Source organism: Mirounga angustirostris, unplaced genomic scaffold, assembly GCF_029215605.1.
Source record: "Mirounga angustirostris isolate CCGP_5_RB_7025 unplaced genomic scaffold, mMirAng1.0.hap1 SCAF_17, whole genome shotgun sequence".
NCBI classification, from domain to species: domain Eukaryota; kingdom Metazoa; phylum Chordata; class Mammalia; order Carnivora; family Phocidae; genus Mirounga; species Mirounga angustirostris.
The window spans coordinates 55,513,553-55,537,190 of record NW_026991725.1 but is presented as its reverse complement, the minus strand read 5'-3'; the positions used below and the strand labels follow the sequence as shown (position 1 = coordinate 55,537,190).

Below are 23,638 nucleotides of genomic sequence, written 5' to 3'. Positions count from 1 at the left end.
TCAGAACCCCCGAGGGCCTCACTCTGAACTTTTAGATTTGTTTTCCTTGCTGAGCGTGATCGCATAGCTCCCTCAGTGTGTGTGCATGTTGGACACAGTAGTCCGTGGTCAATGAACAATCAAAGCTCATTTTATTCAGTTGGGCGGTATGGCTGTCTTGGTTTGCATGGGCTGCCATAACAAAACACAGACTGGGTGGCTCAAACAACAGAAATCAATTTTTCTCACGCTGGTGGAAACGGGAAAGTCCAAAATCAAGGCGTGGCAGGGTTGGTGTCCTCGAAGGCCTCTCTCCGTGGCTTGTGGAAAGCCTCCTCCTTGCTGTCTTTTCTCCTGGTGGTCCCCCTGAACAGGTGCAGCCCTAGGGTCTCTCATCTTATAATGACACCAGTCCTGTTGGGCTAGGGGCACTCTAATGGCCTCATTTTAACTTAATCAGCTCTTTAAAGACTATCGCCAAATAAAGGTCCCATTGGGGGTTAGGGCTTTGACTTGGGAATTTGGATGGATACAATTCAGCTCTTAAAAGTAGCTATCTGCTCTCCTGATTGGCCTTGTGGTCTTTAATTTATACTGAAATCTTCAACGCTTAATATTCTTTTAATTGTTCCAGCAAATAGGACTGTTACCTAGTCTGTACCATAAAAGGGGTGCCTCCCTTAGAGTTGGCCCAGGGGCCTCCTTGATAGCATAGCACCCCTGGAAGAATCCTTGCCATGCACTCAAGGGAACCGCTCTCCCAGACCCTAGGGTCTCTTGGATCACGTTGGAACACCCTGGCCCCAGACACCCTGGCTGCTGCCCCCTGCCCCCGGTCCCCCTCTTGAGATGGGGTGCTTCTGTGGCTCCATATGGAAGCAGAGGGCAGCCAAGCCGAGGCCAAAATGTTAACCTTCGTCTCTTATTCTCTTGTAGGCAACGTTTCTTTATGCATTACAAGTTAAATATTTGTTCAGCCAGGTAATGCAGACTCTCCTTTCTCTTTGTGTGTGTGTGTGGGGGGGGCTCGTGGGAGTTTATGCCTTTCAGTGATGGGGGGGGCCCTGAAAATACTCAGGAACCACTGAAGTACATTTTCCCGTGTTGTAGGCACAGGACTTTGGTGTGGAGAGGTTTATGAAGTGAAATCAAGGAGAGGATACGTTATTGTTGGCTTTGGAAAATTCTTATCCGATTCCCCCTCGGAAATAATTGCCATTGGCCGATTAGGGTTAGCACTGGAGTGGTCTTTGGCTCTGTGCTCTTACCTGGGTCCCTGGCAGTAAGGGTGTGTGCCCGTGGGCCCTGCAGAGGGCACCTGTCGGGCTCCAGGGAGCCAACCTCTCAGCCCGACTCTCCTCAGTGGGGCGTGAAGGCCCACGTTGTAATGATACCTCACATCGGTCAGATCTCCACACGTGACTGACAGCCCCGGGACGGTAGGTATGGATTTATGATGCTAGCGTATGTGGGACCATGGACTTGCTTCCAGGTGAATCCAGGTAAATGAGGGTACCGGGCAGTGGGTCATAGCCCTGGGGGCTGGCTCTCCAGGACACATGGAGGGGCCAAGGGAGGGAAGAGAGAAGGGAGGAGGTTTTCCATCTATTTAGTATTCTTAAGTGTAAGATCTTACCCTGTGAGTGAAACATTTCAAATCTTCATCGGTGTCTATAAAGAGGCAGAAATCACCATCTGCTGTCAGCCCATAACCTTGCTTGAAGGCATGTAGAGGCTGTAGTCTGCTCAGGACCTTCTCCCTGACAGTCAGTCTCCCAGCAAACACAGGAGCTCCTGACCGCAGGCTCCAGCTTGGTCCAGTGAGGAGAGTGGAAGTGAAAACCCCTCTCTCTGATCCTCGGAGGGACAAGGAAAGATCGAGAAGTAGGAGCCCGGAGCTGAGAGGGGCAAGGAGGCGTGACCTGGGTTTTGGAGAACACGCGGGGTTCTCAAGGCGTCTGGGGTCACCGAAGGGTGAGAATGCAGAGGCCACGACTCGGGTGGAGGGACACAACCAGAGAGGTGTGTTGGCCCTGGCTCAGCATATGGGGCCTTGTGTTTGTTCTCTGCTGCGGATATTTCAGTTGGTGGGAAACCAATCAATTGCCGGGGGAAGAGAGAATTACGGACATGGTCCAAACAAGAGATGCCGTGGGTCTCTGACAAGAAAGGATGTCCTGTGGGAGGAACGGGAGACATATGCCGGGGTGGATCCTAGAGAATGAAATGATCCTTGGGTGCAGGGATGGGCGGGAGAGCCAAGCGTTGCATGTAACCCAGCTTCCATCTTGGGGTGAAGCAGCTGGTCTGGGGGCAGAGTTAACACGGTGGAGAGCCCCAGATGAAACCGGGGGGCTGCTGAGACTTTTAGTGGGGAGAGTTAGAGAAGGCGGCTGGACTGGCTTCTGCTGACCTTCCTTTGCAGGAAGCTTTCTCTGGCATGTTTTTGGTTTCCATCTGTGTGCACATGGCTCCCACATTTCCAGCTCTAACTGCCAGTCTTGCCTGCTGCCCGTGGGAGGCCTATGCACGTTGTCCTTGACCTTCTCATCCCCCAGGCCTGCCTCCACTTGCCCGCCTTCCCTCCCAGTCAGTGACCTCCAAAATCTTCTCTTTGGGTAACCTGTCCTCACATGGGACTCCCATCTTTTCTTTCACTCCCACGGCCCATCAGTGATGGTCCTGTAGGTCCTGCCTGTCCCCCCCTGCTTTTACCCCCCCCCATGCTTCAGTTCCTCTCTCGTTCTTCCTCTTCCTTCTGTGATAACTTCAGGAGCCTCTTACTGAGTCTCCCTGCTCCCAGTCCTTCCCTGGGCCAACCCCACCCCATGCTCCTTCTTTTACCTTCTACCTGAAAGGCAGGTGTGGTCACCTGCCTCCTTTGCTGAAAAACTAAGCAGGTCACCTGATAAATTAGTGACCCATAGTAGTGGTTGGCCACGATCGTTGTCCTGGCCCCCGAGCCCAGGACTACTGAGGCCACTAGAGACAAACCCGCAGCACGGCAGAGTTGGGTTTGCCAGCCATGGTGGGGATCAGGGGAGTGTGATGCTCACCCAACAAAGGGGGAAGAGTGCTATGATTCTGAAGGTTGGAGCTCAGGTGCAGTCCAGGGGAGGCCATGTTTTGGTGGGCTCAGAGCAAAGCAGGAGAAGGTCTGCCCTGCCAAGTGGACCCAAGGCCTCCCTCCTTGGGGAGCTCAGAGAGATGCAGATTGCCATGTCCAGAAATCCATGAGAAGCTCTCCCCCCCCACCCCCCGCAAGATGGAAATTGTGGCTACTTTTTTGTGTGTGTGAGAGGGAGAGAGACGTCAATCCCCCAGGGAGGTGAGGGATCTTTTAGGTTTAGCGATACGACTTCAGCAAAATGTCCTGCGGATTTTAGAGAGCCAGGTTTCTCAGAAAAAACATTCAGAGAAGGGGCCAGGGTGACAGTTGGCACCTGGGAGAAGCAGCACCTCCTGTGAACATCACCCCTGGCTTCGTCGTGTCCGTGATTCTGTCCCGATGCTTGGCGGGGTGGCTTTGTACATCCCCAGCCGGTGTGCGTCGTTCTCCTCTTCTGCCGGAAGTCTTCACTGAGATGCCAGACAGCCTGGACTTTTCTGCCTTGTACTTGGGAGCGGAGCCAGGTGTGATGGAATCCTTCCCACACTCTAGCTTTGTGAGCTCATCTTAGATTTTCTTAGCTCACTGAACTTCCATTTGGTCAAGAAAGTGCTGAGCTTTCACCCACTGTCCAGTGCAGAGGGTGACTTGTTTTTCCCCAATCCCCGTTAGTCCTTGCGGTTTGGGAGGCAAACTGATTTGTCTTCCTGCCTCTTTGCTACCTTCTCATCTCTTGCCTGCATCCCTGTGGCCAGAGCTCCATGCTTCACGCCTCTGGGAGGAGGGAGTGGGAGGCAGGAAGGTAGGAGTAGCAAGGATGGGCATCCAGTGAGGTTCTTGTGGCAGTCCGCCGCCTCGCCTGTGTGTTTGGGGACCAAGTGGCAGTCCCGCTCCTTGGTCCCCAACACAGGGTGTGGTCTCTCCTCGTTCCAGGGAATCGTACTGCCCCAGATCATAACTGGAGCAGCGGCCAACCTTGTCAATGCCCTCATCAACTATCTGTTTCTTCATCAGCTGCAGCTTGGGGTGATGTGAGTCCCAACTGATTCTTGGGAGGGGGGAAGGAATGATCTTGGGATGGGGGAAGGAATGACCGACCGTGTGGCTTTTCCAGGGCAGGATGGTGGGAGGGGGGTGCCTAGACCTGGTCACGTGTCCGTGTGTGGTCCCCTCCCTGGGCCGCCCTGGAATACACTGTCTGGGATGGACAGTGAGGCTGAGAAAGAAGATGAGTTCAGGGCTTACGCAGGCGGAGGACGGGCACCTCCCCTCACTGGGGCTGTTCTTCGCAGCGGGTCAGCACTGGCAAATATGATTTCCCAGTTCACCTTGGCATTGCTCCTCTTCTTCTACATCCTTGGAAGGAAACTGCATCAAACTACCTGGGGAGGTAAAGACCACCGTTTGTCTTCCATATCGGACGCAGGTTTTAGCTTGAGTTGAGGTCCAGCCCAGCCACCCACGTGTTGTTAATATGTCTGTGTCCCCGCTACAGGGTGGTCCCAGGAGTGTCTGCAGGACTGGGCCTCCTTATTCAACCTGGCCATCCCCGGCATGCTCATGCTGTGCATGGAGTGGTGGGCCTACGAGATCGGGAGCTTACTGAGCGGTCAGTGTGGGGACAGGTGGCGACGGCTGGCGTAAATGCGGGGGGGCCCTGTCCGGAAGCAGGGTGTCAGCTGCCTTTCTCCACCAGGCATCCTCGGCATGGTGGAGCTGGGAGCCCAGTCTGTCGTGTATGAACTGACCGTCATTTTGTACACGGTGAGTGTCTGGGAGCCAGTCGTGGGGAGGTGCTGGATGTTTCCCTTGAAAAAACAGTCCTAAGAACGAGCATAGGCATTCATCACGTTAGTAGTTTTTAAACTGGTTGATGAAAGGAAAATTTCATCCTAGAGCCAGGGAGGGTCCATTTGGAACAATGGGATCTTCCCTGTGAGGCCTGGGAAGTTTGGAAGAATGAGTTGCTCAGTGCTGGTCATGCATGTCCTTGATTGCCACACTTGCCAAACATGAAATATCTTTTTCAGTTGTTACAACACAAATGTCTTTGGGGGCGGGGGGGACAGGTGAGGGGGTCCGAAGGGTGATGGCGCTAGGTACAAGGCAAGAAGAGCCTAGCTCATTGTGTCTCCCTGAACTCCACTCCTGCCTGGGTCTGTTGCTTCTTAAGCTCCGAGTGACCACTCCTAGGTTAGACCCCAAAGACATGAAAGCTGGGTCTTCAGCGGATACCCATGCCAAAGCCCCCAGCAGCATTATTCACGATAGCCAAAAGGTGGAAACAGGGTGCCTGGGTGGCTCAGTCGTTAAGCGTCTGCCTTCGGCTCAGGTCATGATCCCAGCGTCCTGGGCTCGAGTCCCACATCGGGCTCCCTGCTCTGCGGGAAGCCTGCTTCTCCCTCTCCCACTCCCCCTGCTTGTGTTCCTGCTCTTGCTATGTCTCTCTCTGTCAAAAAAATAAATAAAATCTTAAAAAAAAAAAAAGGTGGAAACAACCCAAGAGTCCCATCAACAGGTGGATGGAGAAGCAGAATGTGGTCTGTCCGTACAATGGAATATTACTCAGCCTTGGAAAGGGACAGATTTTGATGTGCTAGAGAAGAATCCCAGTTGTCAGAGGCTTTCCTGTGACTTTTATTGAAAACGGCAACTGGAAATTCCGAAGGGCTTTCATCTCTAGCAAGTGCCACTTTAGAAAAGGAGAATTGTAATGTGAAAGGGACTAAAGCCAGCACACTAATGCTTAGTCCCCCCTGCCCCACCTTGAGGCTGGTTATATTTAAAAGTTACATAAAATATGTAATTCCTTTTTTTTTTTAAGATTTTTTTATTTATTTGAGAGAGAGGGTGAGAGGAGAGAGAGAAAGCACATGAGAGGGGGGAGGGTCAGAGGGAGAAGCGGACCCCCCGCTGAGCAGGGAGCCCGATGCGGGACTCGATCCCGGGACTCCAGGATCACGACCTGAGCCGAAGGCAGCCGCTCAACCAACTGAGCCACCCAGGCGCCCCCTATTTTTTTTAAAGATGTATCTATCTGTCTAAGAGCGAGCACGGTGTGGGGGATGGGAGTGGGCAGAAGTGAGAGGGGCAGAGGGGGAGAGAATCTCAAACAGACCCTGTGCTGAGTGTGGAGCCTAATATGGGGCTTGATCTCACGACCTCGAGATCAGACTTGAGCCGAAACCAAGAGTTGGATGCTTAGCCGACTGTGCTACCCAGATGCCCCCGTATTTCCTTTTTTTTTTTTTTTAAAGATTTTATTTATTTGAGAGAGAACACAAGCAGGGGGAGTGGCAGGCAGGGGGAGAGGGAGAAGCAGGCTCCCCGCTGAGCAAGTAGCCCAAGGCAGAGCTCGATCCCAGGATCTTGGGATCATGACCTGAGCTGAAGGCAAATGCTTAACCATCTGAGCCATCCAGGCGTCCCTCCTTTTTTTTTTTTTTTCATAAAGAATCATTCTCTTGAGGATCTGTGCTCTTTGTTTTTGCTTTTATTCTCTTCTCATGGGATTTTTAAAATCTGTATTCATCACTTCAACACTTGATATTTTATATATATTTTTAATTTCAGTATGTTCAGTAACTATATCCAAATCAAAACTCTCACCAGTGTCTCCTTGAACATGTAATTTTTAAATCAGTCTCCTACTGCGGAGTATTTAATTTCTAATGTTTTAATATTATAAATAACACTTCAAAGACACTTTAGGACAAATATCTTTATATACTTGATTATTTCTTTAAGATAAATTCCTATTAGTTAAAATTAATTACAGTTTTAAGTCTTTTGCATATATTGCCATGTGCTTTCCAACAGGCTTGTAAGAGTTTACACTTGTGTTTCTCTATCGAAAGAAGGATTTGTACCCTTTACTCGTATTCCCCAACTGTTTATATTTTGCCCCATTTCCTCACTTTATCAATCAATGTATCTAAATATCTATCGCCTCCACAATCCGTATTCAAATACCATCCGTTGTTCTGATAATGTCCTTTATAACTATTTTTATTCTGGAACTAAAGTGTTATGCTTTTTAAAAAATTAATTAATTAAATTTATTTTATTTTTTAAACATTTTATTTATTTATCTGACAGAGAGAGAGAGACAGGAGAGAGGGAACACAGGTAGGGGGAAGTGGGAGAGAGAGAAGCAGGCTTCCCGCGGAGCAGGGAGCCCGATGCGGGGCTCAATCCCAGGACCCTGGGGTCATGACCTGAGCCGAAGGCAGCCGCTTAACCGACTGAACCACCGAGGCGCCCCTAATTTATTTGAGAGGGAGAGTACGAGCAGGGAGGAGGGGTAGAGGGAGAAGCAGACTCCTGGCTGAGCAGGGAGCCCGATGCGGGGCTCGATCCCAGGACCCCGGGATCATGACCTGAGCCGAAGGCAGACGCTTAACCGACTGAGCCACCCAGGTGCCCTCCCTTTTTAAAAAGATTTATTTATTTGAGAGTGTGCATGGGGGCGCAAGCGTGAGTGGGGGTGGGAGGTAGGTACAGAGGGAGAGAACATGCAGCTGACTCCTTGCTGAGTGTAGAGCCCAAAGCACAATCCCATGACCCACGACCACGACCCTGAGACCATGACCCCGAGACTACAATCCCAGCCGAAACCAAGAGTCGGAGCCTCAACCAACTGAGCCACCCAGGTGCCCCTAAAGTGTTACGCTTCCTTAATCTTCTTTAATCTAGAACAGATCCTCGGCCTTTCTTTGTCTTTCTTGACCTTGATGTTTTTGAAGAACAGAGACCACTTTATACAGACTTTCCCTCAATTTGTCGTGCTGACACTTCTTCGTGAAGAGTTCCGAAGTCTGCATTTTTGGCAGGAATACGATAGAAGTATCGCTGTGTTCTGCTCACACGTTCTGTCAGGAGGCCGGTGACGTGGATTTGTTCCACGACTGATGATATTAGCTGATTTCCCGGTTAAGGTGGTGTCTGCTGGGTTTTCTCCATCACGAAGTCATTTTCTTTCCCTTGGTAATTAATAAATACTGGGTGGGAGAGCTGTATGTTTGCTCCCACTGGCGAGTTTCCTGGCGGGGACTCTGTCTTGGAATCTTCTGTGTTCCTTAGTCTGAGATTTCTGTCTAGTGGTAAATTTGTAGATACTAGTAATGACTTAATTTTTATTGAACGATTACCATACGTGAGGCCTTGTTCTAAGCAGCTAGCACATAATGAACTCATCCCATCCCCACGGTAACCCTACAAGCTAGGCTCTTACTACAGGATCCATTCACAGAAAATAACTGAGGGCAAGAGAGGGTGAGTAACTTGCTCAGGGTCACATAGCTGATAAATGGCTGCGCCGGGACTTGAACCCAGGCGATGCCATCCTGCCTTCCTGTATCTGTTTTAACACTGTTCCTCATCCTGCCCTTCCCCTCCCAAAAGGGTAGCCTGCTATCAGCTTGGTATGCATCTTTCTGTTAATTCTTAAGTTCCTTTTTACCCAACATTTTGGGGAAGGGGGAGGTCACTGTTTTAGGATTCTGTCTTCTAAACTTTTTTTTTTTAAGATTTTATTTATTTGAGAGAGCACATGAGAGGGGGGAGGGTCAGAGGGAGAAGCAGACTCCCTGCTGAGCAGGGAGCCCGATGCGGGACTCGATCCTGCGACTCCAGGATCATGACCTGAGCTGAAGGCAGTCATTTAACCAACTGAGCCACCCAGGTGCCCCTAAATTTTTTTTAAGATTTTATTTATTTATTAGAGTGAGCGAGATAGAGCACAAGCTGGGGGAGGTATGGGGGAGAGGGAGGAACAGACTCCCTGCTGAGCAAGGAGCCCAATGTGGGACTCGATCCCAGGACCCTGGCATCATGACCTGAGCTGAAGGCAGATAGATGCTTAACCGACTGAGCCACCCAGGCGCCCTTGTCTTCTAAACTTAATCCCTTGATGGTCTTTCAGACTTAGCTTGGGCTCCTGGCAGTCCATCCTCCCACAAGCAGGAGGAGGAATGCGATCGTGCAGGACCCTCCCATTGCATACCTTAGAAGCCCAGTGAGTGATGCCGATTCACCTTAGCCTGGGGGCACCCCTCTAGACCAAGGGGATGTTGCAAATTAGCCTTCTCAGAACTTTCCCACTGAGTTTTACCAATGAGGTGTGCAACATGATCTACCAGGCTCCTCTGCCCTGGAGAAGGTTCACGGTTGGGCTCAGAACTGAGCCCAGAGGCAGGGCTGCATCTCTGCTCCCCGCTCACTCTTTCCTTGTCATTATTACATGTTTCCTTTTGCATTTTAGATACCTGCAGGCTTCAGTGTGGCTGCCAGCATCCGGGTAGGGACTGCGCTGGGCGCCGGAAACATCGAGCAGGCCAAGAAGTCCTCAGCTGTCGCCCTGCTGGTCACAGGTGCTTAGAGTCTCCCGTCATTGATCACTGGAAAGGTCTTTGCACGGGAAGCTCAGCCCCAGTTCCCTGCAGCCCTCCTTTCTCACTGTGCTGTCTCTCTGCCATTTTTACCTCCAGGATTCTTCGCTGTAACCTTTTGTGTCCTGATGTTAAGCTGTAAGGATTTTGTGGGGTACATTTTCACTACGGACCGGTGAGTGTGGAGATTTTTTTTTTTTCTTTTTTTTTAGATTTTCTTGAAATGTGAAATTTGCGGTAAAGAAGTGGTTGGGTAGATGCCTTCCTGGGAGTGCTGCATCTTTTGGCGGGGGGGTCCCTGAGCCATTTGCAAGATCAGAAACCCATCGCTGTTACCTGGGAAGAAAAGATTAGCTCTAGGAGCTAATTTATCATCCAGAATGCCAATGTATTGGGCCCGGGTGCGGATAGATGCTGCTGGAGGTCAGGATATGCATGTATTTTAAAGATTTTATTTATTTATTTGAGAGAGATCACATAGGCAGAGGTAGAGGGAGAAGCAGACTCCCCACTGAGCAGGGAGCCCGATGCAGGACTCGATCCCAGGATCCTGAGATCTTGACCTGAGCCGAAGGCAGATGCTTAACCGACTGAGCCACCCAGGCGCCCGAGCATATGCGTCTATTTTAAAGAAGGAAACCCCTTTTTGGTCCCATTGATTACACTTCCAGTTAATTATTTCGTTCCCAGTGACAAATGATTTTGGTATCCAGAATCTGGCCCAAGTGCCTGGTGTGTCCAAGTTGCGTAATATACTCGTCAGTTCCAATTGAAGTTAAAATTTCTCTGAGTTGTCTCAAAGAAATCACATTATCAGACTGATTACCAAGAAGAGTTCTTGTAAGGGATGGATCCGCTCTGAGGTTTTTGGGTTCTGTTGGGTTAGTTGCTTTCATCAGTGAGACTAACTGGTGCATTTTGACTATGTGTTGTCTATATTTTGAGGATAGCTCTGATTTGGGATTCTTTTTTTTTTTTTTAAGATTTTATGTATTTACTTGAGAGAGTGGGAGAGAGAGCACAAGCAGGGGGGAGGGCCAAAGGGAGAGGGAGAAGCAGGCTTCCAGCGGAGCAGGGTGCCCGATGCGGGGCTCGATCCCAGGATTCTGGGATCATGACCTGAGCTGAAGGCAGACGCTCAATGACTGAGCCACCCAGGTGCCCCTGATTTGGGGTTCTTTTATCAACAATTACAAAATGCAAAATTGACTTTTCCTTCATGGATTTGAAAAGCAGCTGGTGGATAGGACTGCCGTTCCCAGTTCATTCTGCAGTTTATTTGTGTTTTGACTTCTTTTTTTTTTTTTTAAAGGTTATTTATTTGAGAGAGCGAGCGGGAGAGGGAGAATCTTTTTTTTTTTTTTTAAGATTTTATTTATTTACTTGACAGAGATAGCGAGAGCAGGAACACAAGCAGGGGGAGTGGGAGAGGGAGAAGCAGGCTTCCCCCTGAGCAGGGAGCCCGATGTGGGGGCTTGATCCCAGAACCCCAGGATCATGACCTGAGCCGAAGGCAGCCGCTTAATGACTGAGCCGCCCAGGAGCCCTTTTTTTTTTTTTTTTAAAGATTTTATTTATTTATTTGAGAGAGACTGAGATAGAGAGCATGAGAGGGGGGAGGGTCAGAGGGAGAAGCAGACTCCCTGCTGAGCAGGGAGCCCGACACGGGACTTGATCCAGGGACTCCAGGATCATGACCTGAGCCGAAGGCAGTCGCTTAACCAACTGAGCCACCCAGGCGCCCCGGGAGAGAGAATCTTAAGCAGACTCTGTGCTCAGCATGGAGCCCAATACGGGGCTCGATCTCACGACCGGGAGATAACAACCTGAGCTGAAACCAAGAGGCTGATGCTTAATTGACTGAGCCACCCAGGCGCCCCTGTCTTTTGCCTTCTGGTGTTGGGTTGTCCTCTTTCAGTTTCAGCCATTTCGCTGTGGGGAAATACGATGTTGAAGTGTCCCTCACTTCAGAGTGAATGGAAGAGCAACCAGAAATCATTCTCGTTTTCTTGCAAGGGAATCAGAATTAACGTTATCAGATGCGTATGTGTGCTGATGGTTTCAGTAGGCACAGGGCAGACGTTTGATCCTGAGTCTGTCCGCTTCTGGAAATCATACAGGGCAGGCAAGAACAAGGAAAACAAAAGGCCCACAAACCGTATCTTTGATGATACTATGAGACTGAGAAAACTCACAAAATCAAATTATTTATGAGCTGGCTAGGATCAGCGGAAACTGGTGAATTGGTGACATAGATTCTAACAACAACATGGACAGCTAACCTAATCGAAGAGGAAAAAGGGAGAGAGCTTCTCGACGCAAAGTAAGAAAGGGGGAAATTACTAAAAAAAAACCCACATTTTTTTTAAACCCTGAGAGACTAGTTTGCATGACTTTTGCAAGTAAACTTAAAAAAATCTGGAAGGAATAAATAATTTTCTAGGAAAATGATTTACCAAAACTTACCTTGGAAAACATAGGTCTAAGTAGACCGATTTTCTTAGAAGAAATAAGAAATGTTTATTTTAAAAATCTCAAAAAGCACTAATCCCTGGGGGTTCCAAAGGAGAATTTTATAAAACCTTTTAAAATGTGATTCCAATACTGTTGAACTGTTGCAGAGACCAGAAAAAGGAAAATTTCCACGTTCCGTTTAGGAAGCAAAAATAGAGCATTGGTTGGTACCAAAATCTGAGAAAGTTTGTACAAGAAAAAAAGTTGTAGACCAATATCACTTATTAATACTTATCTTAAAATCCAAAATAAAATGTTAGTGGACAGAATTCAGCAGCATATAAAAAACAGTGCATTTTGATAATCAAGACTATAAAAGTGAATATAATCCTATCAGGTGGACAAATCAAGTTGTGGAACATTATGCAGAGAATGCTAGAACATGAAATGATGGAGACTAGAAGGGGAAGATAAGAGTATGCATTTGTATCTGGACAAGTACAAACAGTACCAAGGCTTGTTGCCTCGTCTCGGGGGCGGTGGTGGTAATGGGTGGGCTGGGAACAGAATGGAAGTAAGATTTTTCTCAATACCCTTTTCATATTGTTTGATTTCTTTTAACTGTTGCATATGTTACCTATTCAAAAAATAAAATTCCATCTGAAGAAAAGAACTGTGTTTCTGTCCTTTTTTTGGAGGGGGGAGCGATTGTCTTGTTCCGTGCTGGATTTCTTTTTTGTTTGTTTGTTTTTGTTTTTTTTAATACATTCAACAAATATTTATTGCCGGACAATGTTCTAGGCTTATTTGTTAATCACTCAAGAGAATTATGGATTTTTTTTTGCCTCCCTGGGTCAGTGGCAGCATTTTCTAGTTTCTCCTCAAGTGTAGGTGTTAAAGTCTCTAGCTGTAGAGGTTAGGGACTATTTTTAGGAACTACGGATGATTCTGTAAACTGTATCCATGGCTTTTATAATTTGCTCACCTTGGTTCCACAGAGAGAACCTTAACCTCTCTGTTGTGCTTCATCCAGACACAGGAAGAGATCTGCATGGAATCATGTTAAAAGAAAGATGGCATTATAATCCAAATTTTATTTTTTTGTGGGGGCAGTGGAGTAATAATTCCTTTGCTTTAACTGTCTACATCAGCCGATTGGACTATGTATTTCTTCTAAAAGTCATGTGATGCATTGTAGGGTTGGTTTCCCCTATGGGCCAAGAAACAGTAGGATTGTCCCCGAATTGGGTGTTGGCTGGAATGCACGAGCCTCTCCTGTTTATGCAGAAGCCAAGTGCCATCACCTGAATCACATAGTCTGCTTTTCCAACATGTCTGTTTACTCCTGATCACTATGTGCTTTCTTTTTCAAACAGAGAAATCGTTGCCCTGGTGGCTCAGGTGATTCCCTTCTCTGCTGTTTCCCATCTGTTTGAAGCTCTTGCTGTAAGTATTACGCAATATTCTTTATTTTTTATTTTATTTTATTTATTTATATTTGAGAGCACGTGCGCACAAGTGGGGGAGGGAGGGGTAGAGGCAGAAGCCAACTCCCCGTTGAGCAGGGCCCCTGATGAGGGACTCGATCCCAGAACCCTGGGGTCATGCCCTGAGCTGAAGGCAGACGCCTAACCGACTGAGCCACCCAGCCACCCTGCAGTATTCCCTTTCAGCACCTTTATGATCTATGTGTTTCTTCTGATGGTGGCAAATTTAAACAGAAGAGAGCAGCTAGGGTGGGGCAGGTAGGTGATGCTGAATATTCTTAGCGTATTCGCTTGACGAGAACACTGATACGTGATTATGGCTTTTTAAGTCCGAGTCCCCCCGGGATGGGACGTGCTCGGGATGGGAGTCTTTCCGAAGCCTTGGCAACGTTCTCACGGATGGATGTTTCCTGCCTACAGTGCACAGGTGGTGGTGTCCTGCGGGGGAGTGGCAACCAGAGGATTGGGGCCATTGTCAATACCATTGGGTATTACATGATTGGTCTCCCCATCGGGATTTCGCTGATGTTCGTAGCCAGAATGGGAGTGGTTGGTAAGCCTTTACCATGGGCCCCAGAAATGACTCTTGGAACATGTAGGCTTTTTTGGGAGACTTGGCTCTGGAAGTTCACGTTCCTCTTACTCCTCTTCCACACTGACGTACTTGAGCAAAGTAGGATGACTTTTCTTTTCTTTTTTTTTTTAATATTTTATTTATTAGAACGAGAGAGAGAGAGCACGAGACGGGGGAGGGTCAGAGGGAGAAGCAGACTCCCCGCAGAGCAGGGAGCCTGATACGGGACTCGATCCCGGGACTCCAGGATCATGACCTGAGCCGAAGGCAGTCGCTTAACCAACTGAGCCACCCAGGTGCCCCAGGATGACTTTTCTACTCCTCTCCCTGTCCTGTGTCATCAAGTTCTCACTTCTTCCACGTTGGTGACAGCAGGAGTGCTGAAGGCACCTTCAGAAGTGTACCTTTGGTGGCCCCAGTTCAGTCCTTTGGTGACAGCCCTTTTATGGTGAGACCTTGAGGGCGAGTCTGCAGGACGAGTTGAGGCCATTATAAACTGGCCCTGTTGGAGTGTTTGGGGTGAGGCAAGAGAGGCCAGGGGTCAGCCTTGCTGTGATTCTTCCAGAACTCTGGCAACGTACATGGTGTGGTGTCTGTATACATTCATGCCCCCCTGTCGCTTAGCCCCTGTAGCACCTGGAGCTGTGCTCTGGAAGTCACCTTCATGGCCATTCTATACCTTCCACCTCCTGCCCGGTATGACCTTTTAAGCCATGTGTCTTGCAGGTCTCATCCTGAAGGGCATGGGTGTGATGTGTGTGAACATTACAGAAGGCAGGGGACTGTTTATCACCTTACCACCTGTGGAGGAAAGACCGTAATCCACAGCATCTGGAATTACCAGAGGTGATCTTTAAAAGAGTAGGGAAACAAAAGACTGCCCAGCTTTGATTTCTAAAATAATTATTTGGAATACATTGGCAGTTAATAAATGATTCTATTAAAACCTGAACATGTTATCTTTGGGTGAAGTAGTGATGGACTTATTTATCCATCAGTACTTGGCAGGTCCAGAGCGGTAAGAAGTCATCTGATACCTCGAGTGAACTCCCCATCCCATTATGCTGCACGTTGTTCTCAAGGTCAATAATATTTTAATGAAAAGTACGGGAGATGTTCGAAGAATGGAGTTGCCAATGCAAAGTTCACTGGACTTCCATCATGGTGCAGGAAATTATTTAGCTGAGTTTCTGGCATTATTCGTATTTTGGATTCGCCAGTGGCGTAGCTAAGGGAAATTGTAGAGGAACCTACTTAAAAATATAGATCTAAAAAAATAAAAATAAAAAAATAAGTTAAAAAGAAATAAAAATATACACCTATCTTATGTTCCCAGTGCTGTACAAGGCCCACTTGTTCACTTGAGAAAAGCATACCTAGTATGTGCAAAGTAGAGGGAGTTAAGAATCCCTTAAAAGAAGTGCTGTGGGAGAAATTTCCAGTTATAAAGTACATTCTGGGGGTGGAATGGGCAGCATTGTGGCTATAGTTAACAATACTGTATCGCATGTTTGGAGGTTACTAAGGGAGCAGATCTCAAAAGTTCTCATGGTCAGAAAAAGACCTTTGTAGCTATATGTGGCAAAAGGTTACCAAGATTTATTGTGATCATTTCGCAATATCTGCAAATATTGAATCGTGATGTTGCGCGCTTGAAACTAATATGTCAGTTATATCTCAGTTTAAAAAACGCTGGGATCTCTGGGCAGGTGAGGGCTCCGTGAAAAGACTCTAGTCAATCCCTGCCACCCACCTCTTCCAGAAAAGAAGTATAATACGAACTGGTTTCGAATACCGTGTCACCATTGGTAGGGTCTAGAGTATATCTACACAGAGTGTAGGACAGGCATCGTAAGGCTACCCTTAATACCCTCTTGGGCAGCTCCAGCGAATCATGAAGTCCCCATCATAATCCCCTGGGAGGCTTTTCAAATACACACTTTTCTAGGGGATTCTGATACTCACCATGTTTTGGGATTTCTAGGTTGAGTCAAAAATCTTTTAAATGGTGTATAGTGAAATTCCTGGAAATGTAACTCATCACTTTTAAATTACAGCTAGAGATAGCTGGTTATTTTCTGTTTAGGGTGGTTAGGGTAAGCTGGTAGTTTTTATGGATTGGAAACACTGGAACTGGTAGTTTTTATGGATTGGGAACACTGATATGTGTGTGTGTGTGTGTATTTCCTGTTACTATTTCCTTATAGGAATGGCAGGTGGCCATCAACTTTACTCTTCTAAATATCGGGCTGATCACTCCTGAAACGTGATATGGGGGTGATTGGTATCAAGGAGCAGATGCGTAAACTATGCACCAAATCTGCCTACCTGAACCTGTAAACCCAGTCTAGTCACCTTGCCCTTACCCAGATCTCGATGGCTGTGGAAATAAAGACCAGCCAAATGGGAAAAGCAAAGGCCATTAATCCTGAGCTTGTTCCAGCAAGGGACTTGGCCACCATCACTAGAGTTTTGGCAGAGACCCAAAGGCAGGCAGAGGAGTGAGAACTTCATGGTGGGGAACAGGGGAAAGTGTCAGGTATACCCTGATATGGATGCTGGTGGCCTGGGAAAGAGGTGGGATAACTAGAAGTGGGACATCCTGTGTGATTGGTCAGGCAGGGGTGCAGCTTTGGTTTTCTCTGCTTGGCCCTAAGTTGGAAGCAGGGACAAAATTAAGGAAGCTGTCAATTACTGATCACGTCCTGGCCATTTGGGGTCAACTGTTAAGGAAGTTATTGTTGAGATCCCTGGAGTATCCCTAGAGAGAGCAGTCTGGCCTCCTGCAAATCTGATGGGTAGCAGGCTGGCTTTGGGGGGTTTGTCATAGATAGGGGTTTCCTGGGTATGTTGCTGCAGGTGGTGGATCATAGTTCTTTTATATATGGTGTGACCATTGTCTGTGTATTCGGGACCTCAGTCTCTTTTTCAGGGAAAACTAGAGACTCAGGGTATTCAGGGAAAACTAGAGAGCCAGATCTTCACCATTGGGATTATTAATCATCTTCATAGTCAACTGTATTGCAAGGTCTTCTTGAGCTCCTTGATGTTGTCCATCATGGCGATCAACCCATGGGAGAGTGGCTGCACAGAAACATTCAAGACTTGGGAGAAAATGCAACCAACCAGCATCACAACCACTGATAGGGTCCCTTCCAACAAGGTTCAGGAGCAGTTTCTCTCTGCTGTCTTTTCCAGTAGGTGAATTCTCCTGGGTAAAGATTATGAAGAAGCTGTTCAGGAAGACGTTGTGGAAGGCAGCCTTAAGCTGTTGGCGGTAGGACCCTGGTGATAGTTTGCATGAAGCCAGTCAGTCTGGTCGGTCTGGTATTGGGGGTGAAATTTCTAGACACAGGCCTTCCAGTTCCTAACTCATAGGGGATAACCGATGTGTCCGAGGGAGTTGACTATATGTTGTATATAGTGTGCAAGACTAAAGGGAATACCTTTGGCCAAGGGAGCTCAAGGGTTTCTGAAAGTTCTGCTAATTTCAATTTAAGGATGACCTTGGTCCTTTCTACTTTTACCAGAAGATGGCAGGTAATGAAGACAGGATAGTTTTTTTTTTTTTTTAAGATTTTATTTATTTATTTGACAGAGAGCACAAGCAGGGGGAGCGGCAGGCAGAGGGAGAGGGAGAAGCAGGCTCCCCGCTGAGCAAGGAGCCCAATGTGGGACTCAATCCCAGGACCCGGGATCGTGACCTGAGCCAAAGGCAGACGCTTCACCGACTGAGCCACCCAGGCGCTTCGTAACGTTGATGTTTTATAATGGCCTCTTTGAACTCTCCAGAGATTTATCTTTTGAGGCCTCACATAGGACCAGAGCCTGGTTAAAGCAGCTTTACTGGCATAAATGATGTGTGAGCATCTCCTTCAGCTTCCACATTTTCTTGTCCGACGTGGACCACAACCTTTAAAATAGCCGCCTGTCTGGGAAATAGAAGTGCATTTAAAAGCTCCTTGGGGCACCTCGGCACAGCTGGTTAAGCATCCCAACTTTTGGTCTTGGTTCATGGTCTCGGGGTTGTGGATCGAGCCCCATTTCGGGCTCTGTGCTCAGCGCAGAGTCTGCTTGGGGTTTTCTCTTCCTCTGTCCCTCCCGCTCATGCTTCTCTCTCTCTCTCAAATAAATAAATAAATCTTAAAAAAAAAGTTCCTTAACTTTGCTGTCCATCTATGATGGGGGTTCCAGCAGAAGAGAGAAACCCACTGTGTTACCCAAGCACCCCCAAATCAGGGGCTGCTTTTCCAAAAGCATCAATCTGCTGTCTGCACATATGTTTCTTCTCTGGTCTTTGCTGGCTGACGTGCTTTAGGAAGCACAGTAGGGTCTGCCGTCTGTGGTGCTTGCAGGTGGAGGGGACTGTATTCCAAAGGAGAGCTCACACTAGGGGTAGACATCCTGCCTGATAATGTCCAGCTTCAGCGCTAAGGTGTGATTCACCAGCAAATACTACTAGGTCAGAGTTGTCAAGAGGGGTCTCGAATAAAGCTGAGTGAGGTACGGAGAGTTCCCTAGTGCAGGGAAGACAATCACCAGGCTGCCCTGCTTCTGGGAGTTAGGGGAGTGGCAGGGCTCAGGGGTGTTGCAGGGGCGAATGGTAGTGTGAGAGGAAAGAATGTACCAACAGAATCTCCTCTAAGCGGTTAATCCGCTGGCTGAAAAATGCTGTGTGGTCTCAGCAGTGGTATCTGTGCTTCATGAGGAACTGTGAGGTCTGGGGGTGGGGGGGGGAGTCTAGAACTCGCTCATCAGAAGCATCCACAGGTTTTGAGGCATGGAAGCTATTGTCTGAAGACAAGAGGGAGAAGCCTTTGCATTGGGGTCAAGAGTAAGACTATGGTAAACACTGGGCTTTTGATGGTTTCCCTGAGCTTGAGTTAAAACCCCAAGGGTTTGTCCAGATGGCCCAGGTGCAAATAGACAAAATGGTTTTTTTTGTAGTTAGGGATGCCTGGGCTTTAAAGAGGATGTAGAGAAGCCTTCTTCAGATTCCAGAAGCCTGTTTATGTAGGGGCCTCCTGAGCAGAGGGCCCGTCACTCTGGACTTAATCAATTCATAAAGAGGTGTTGCAATCTCAGGGAAATTTGGCTCCTGCTGTCTGCAATATCCAGCTAAACCTAGAAATCCTACATAGGTCAGACCCTAAACGAACTGTGTTCTCGCAAAATTGTGATTTTGTTTTTGAAACTGTGTACCTTTTGTGCCAAGGCTAAGAACAAGAAAATGGGATTTTTTTAAGGCGGGCTTCCTCCTCCTCTGCACAAAGTAGGAGCTCTGGTACCACGTGTACCAGAACTGAATCACAAGGGAAATTTAGGTGTTTACGATTCTTGATTGAGGAACGGAGAAAAAAAGAGGGGGCTTGACTGTACGGATCCACTGCTGTCCTTTGCAGTGAAAGCAAAGAGTTATTGGCTGTCTCAGTGAGCAAGGCAGACCCGAGACCCAGCACATTGTGGCAAGTGGCTTCCGGTGGAATTGATGTCAGGATGGTACTGGGTTAGGTATTAGTGGTGAGTGAGGGATCACCATCTTGGTGATGACCCCGAGGTCTTGTGTAAATCAATTGGCTTCATTCATTTGATTTTCTTTTTTTTTTTAGTGGCAGTTACAAGGGCCAGTCCAGGGAATGAGAAGACCTCTAGCTATGACGTTCAGCTCTAGGTTTGATTCCCTTCGTTTGCCTTGAAGGGATGCTGGAGAAGGTTAGGTAGCATTTGGTAGGAGCCATCTGAACTTCTATGCATCTTGCTTGCAATTATTGGGCTATCTCAGAAGAATATTAAGGCCATGGAATGTCAGGTGCAGGGTCAAGATCCTTGTCTGGGGCCCGTGTCCAATATAATAGAGGGGGCAAGGTCTATCCAGAACAGCCCTGACTTGACTATGAATAGAGGAGTCCTCTGGGACCTCAAGACATGGTTCCCTCCGGTGTACCTTTGATATCACGGTTCCATCTGCAAAGTCAGTCTTCGCCTCTAAAATTCTGCAGGGGTGGTAATCACAGCAGGAAGGCGTGTTTCTTAAGGGTTCAAGGGTTCCAGTTAAAGACTGGGAGATTGGGAAAACCTGTGGCTTATTTGAAATACCAACCACCTGTGTGGTAGCCTGAGGCCGAGGTTGGGCAGGGGTGACAGGGTTGTACATAGAGTGGCAGGCGTCCATCAGGCGTTGGTGACGATGGCCATCTATATTTACAGTTAATTCCCCTGGAGTGTTTAATGAGTGCTTTTTGCCTTCCGCAAGCACTCTCGCTGACCTGAAACAAGAGACTTTTGTCTTGGTTTATCTTTCCTAGTGTCCCTTCTGTTCACAGTATCTGCAAGTTGTCCTTGTAGTAGGTGGTTGGCTGGGGGCGGTTGGGGGATGGGTCCCCCCAGCTGTCTCTGCGCAGGGCCCCACATTTATTTTGGGTCTTGTCTCATTTTTGTCCCAAAGTATTGTTCCAAGTATTCTGCCAGGTGTTGTCGTTCAGCGAAAGGGCTCTTTTTCATATCAGGTTCTGCTTTCATATGAGGGCTCCGATTTCAGTTTTAATTTTCTCACGGACCTAAGGAGACAAAAGGGTGGCTATTGTTGACACATCAGCACCTTCTCTGACTCCCAAACGACAGGTAGCACGGGCGGGTGGAAGACCAAAAAAGAATGCTCTCTGGATCAAGGCCAAGGTCTCAGGACCCGAAACTGTAACAGGAGAACCTCCTCTGGTTTTCCTGGTAGCCCGCAGCAGAGTTGGTCCAAATGGACGCCTGTTGGGTGAGAACCACAAACTCATGGGTCTAGGAGATCGGCGCACGTAACGGGCTGTGTCCTGGACTCTAGTCTTGGCCTGTGACAACACTTAACCCAGCACCGCAAAAAAGTAGCACAAGACACAGCAAAAGGGATGAAAAGGAATGACCTGACACCACCAAGGACACCAAACAAATGGGAACCAATGGTATCCAGGTACCAAACCAAAGAGGAAATGGCCAAGGAGCTCACTGTAAAGAGATTGGGGTGTGGACCTGGCCCCAATTTACCACGTCCTCTTGGACTGCACACACCACGAGCAGAAAGGCACAAGGAGCCTTTGTGGGTACCACATCTGGTTGGATGCTGGGGTCCATGTTTGGTAGCGTGGGCCAGGTCTTGGGGGGCCTCCATGATGGGTTGTGGAAATAAAGACCAGCTCAATGCAAAAAGCAAAGCCCATTCATTCTGAGCTTGCTCTGTCAAGCAAGTCAGCCACCAGCATTTGGATTTTGGCAGAGACCCAGAGGCAGGCAGAGGGGTGGGAGAGCTTTGCTGTGGGACAAAGGGGAGGGCTCAGGTGGACCCGATGGCCTGGGAAAGCTGGAGGCGAGCTGGGTAGAACTGAGGCGTCCGGTGGGATTGGTCAGGGGTGCACATTTACTTCTCTCTGGTTGGTCCTAAGTTGGAAGCAGGGACAAAAATTAGGGAAGGTGTCAATTACTAATCAAGTCGTGGCCATTTTGGGTCAGTTATTGCAGAAGTTATGATTTAGTTCCCTGGATTGTCCCTGGAGTCTGATGTGTCCCCGGCTGGCTTCGTGGGTTTTTTATTGTAGATCAGGGGTTGGTTTTCTGGACGGGTTGCTGTAGGCTGTGGATCAGAGTTCTGTTTTTACCTACGGTCTGACGATTGCCCGTTTGAATATTCAGTTCCTCACCGTTGACCAAAGAAACCCTCCTGGCTTGGGGCGTCCCTCTGTGTCCTGTGTGGGTTTACTAGGTAGAGTGTGATGGTACCTTGGGATCCACAAGGCCCTTCCCGTCTTCCATTCCCACTCAGCCTCTCCTTTTGTGTGGTCATCTCTCTGTGGATGACCTTGTCCTGGGAGCTCTGGAAGTCTGTGCCCAAAGCCCGTGAGGGCCTGCAGGAAGTGCCAAGGGAGGGAACATACAAGGCTGCTGACCTCTGCATTTTGAACATGTTAGTCTAGGAAAATAGAACGGAGCAGTTCGGAAGTACAGAACTCTTAGAAGTTAGAAATAGTTTGTCCTGGGAACTTCATTTCCTTATAACTGGCACTTCTCTTAATTGTTAGGCTCCCAAAGGCCAAAAATAGCCTCTGAACGTCAGGTCTGAGATCCAGAACACTGGGCAGGAACTTGCCCTGGGCCTCCCAGAACCTTCTGGAAACCAGAGGAGAGAGCATGTGCGAGGTCTCTGGCTCACTGTGGGCTCCACACCAGGCCATGAGAGCAGATTCTCAGAAGTGACATGGGACCAGCTTATTCCCCAGGGGCAGCCGGTTTCCCACGGAATTAACTTCTGTTAAATATTTCCACTTCTAGGTCTGTGGTCAGGGATCATCATCTGTGCGATCACGCAGTTTCTGTGTTTTCTCGGCTTTATTGCTCGGCTAAATTGGAAAAAAGCCTGTGAGGAGGTAACTATGCTCATTGCTGGCCAGGTAAAAATTCCTGTCCTAGAAAACAAACAATCAGCTCAGGCTCTCTCTCTCATTTTGGAAGGGTCTTTCCCCTTTTATCACCAATCCTACTTTGTCGTTGTTGTTTTAGCTGCATTTAATTCAGATGCCAAGGGCCAGATGACCCTGGATTTTAATCCATTCCCCTTTGTTTTATTCATTGAATAAAAAAATAGGGGTTCCTTTCTTCCTTGCATCCCATACTAAGCTACCACCCTTACGCCTGAAAAGCCAATTTTAGGACAAGATTTGGAACTGGAGAGGTAGGTGGGATGCCAGCAAATTTATCCTGACACTGTTTTTTATGATCCCCAAATATTTCATGAAGATACCTGCGTCCATCTGTCTCTCCAACTTGCTAGGGTCAGTGTGGGTCTGGAAATAGATGGTAGATAAAAGAGCTAAAGGGAAGGGCAAGGAAGGGATTCTATGATCTTGGGCCCCGCCTTCCCCCTCATGTGCTTTTTCCATCCATCTTTCCCCCACCCACGGATGCCGTGTCAATCATTCGGAAAGACAATTCCATACTTACAGACTAGAGAAGCTCCAACCACATGTCAGCTAAAGAAAATGCCTTGGTTTTTCCTACACTGGGTAGTCAAGTCAAATGTTCTATTAACATTATGTTCTATTAACACTAAATAAAGCCTTGTGGATTTACTTCGAGTTTCATCTTCTAGGCTCAGATCTATGCCAATTTGAGATTCCATGTGGCCCAGGATGGGACTTCTGCTGCCTATCAGGACCCAGGTAGGGAGTAACTGCCTCAGCTCTTGGAACAGGCCTCTCCGGGAGGTCCTGGAGGGGCCATCGGTGGGACACAGCCAGATTTGCTGCCATGAGCTCCCACTGAACTTGGGCAATAAAGTTTCAGAAACAAATGGTAAAGTCACACAAACCTGAGGTAAACAGACTTGGTAGTTTGTTTGCTTGCATTCCAGATATTAACATACTACTACAAATGATTAGAGGTTGCCGGTCATCCATTCCTTGGCTTACTCATAGAAGCATTTCACAGGCATTTCTAATGCTTGGTCAGCCTGTGCTGTGACCTTACCTTGGAGAGACTGACATGTTTGTGTTCGTGGGGTTTCCCCATCCCCCAGGCCAACACACAGGTGGGCTTTAAACAGATTATTGTTTTTAACTGTTGCTTCTGGGAGGCAGCATGCAACTGTGGGTATTGTTTTCCTTCTGTCCAA

The 23,638-nt window shown here is 48.0% G+C and overlaps 1 protein-coding gene across 1 annotated transcript in view; it reads left to right on the top strand.

The window, feature by feature from the left end:
- The window catches only part of LOC123854783 (multidrug and toxin extrusion protein 1), a 36,571-nt gene that overhangs the window by 10,760 nt on the left and 2,173 nt on the right, over window positions 1-23,638 (top strand). The window contains exons 6-16 of the mRNA XM_045890271.2: window positions 916-960; window positions 4,022-4,119; window positions 4,381-4,478; window positions 4,584-4,697; window positions 4,785-4,852; window positions 9,351-9,459; window positions 9,577-9,652; window positions 13,308-13,377; window positions 13,839-13,971; window positions 22,300-22,394; window positions 23,117-23,186. Of these exons, the coding sequence (XP_045746227.1) occupies window positions 916-960; window positions 4,022-4,119; window positions 4,381-4,478; window positions 4,584-4,697; window positions 4,785-4,852; window positions 9,351-9,459; window positions 9,577-9,652; window positions 13,308-13,377; window positions 13,839-13,971; window positions 22,300-22,394; window positions 23,117-23,186 (976 nt within the window). The remainder of the gene's footprint in view (window positions 1-915; window positions 961-4,021; window positions 4,120-4,380; window positions 4,479-4,583; window positions 4,698-4,784; window positions 4,853-9,350; window positions 9,460-9,576; window positions 9,653-13,307; window positions 13,378-13,838; window positions 13,972-22,299; window positions 22,395-23,116; window positions 23,187-23,638) is intronic.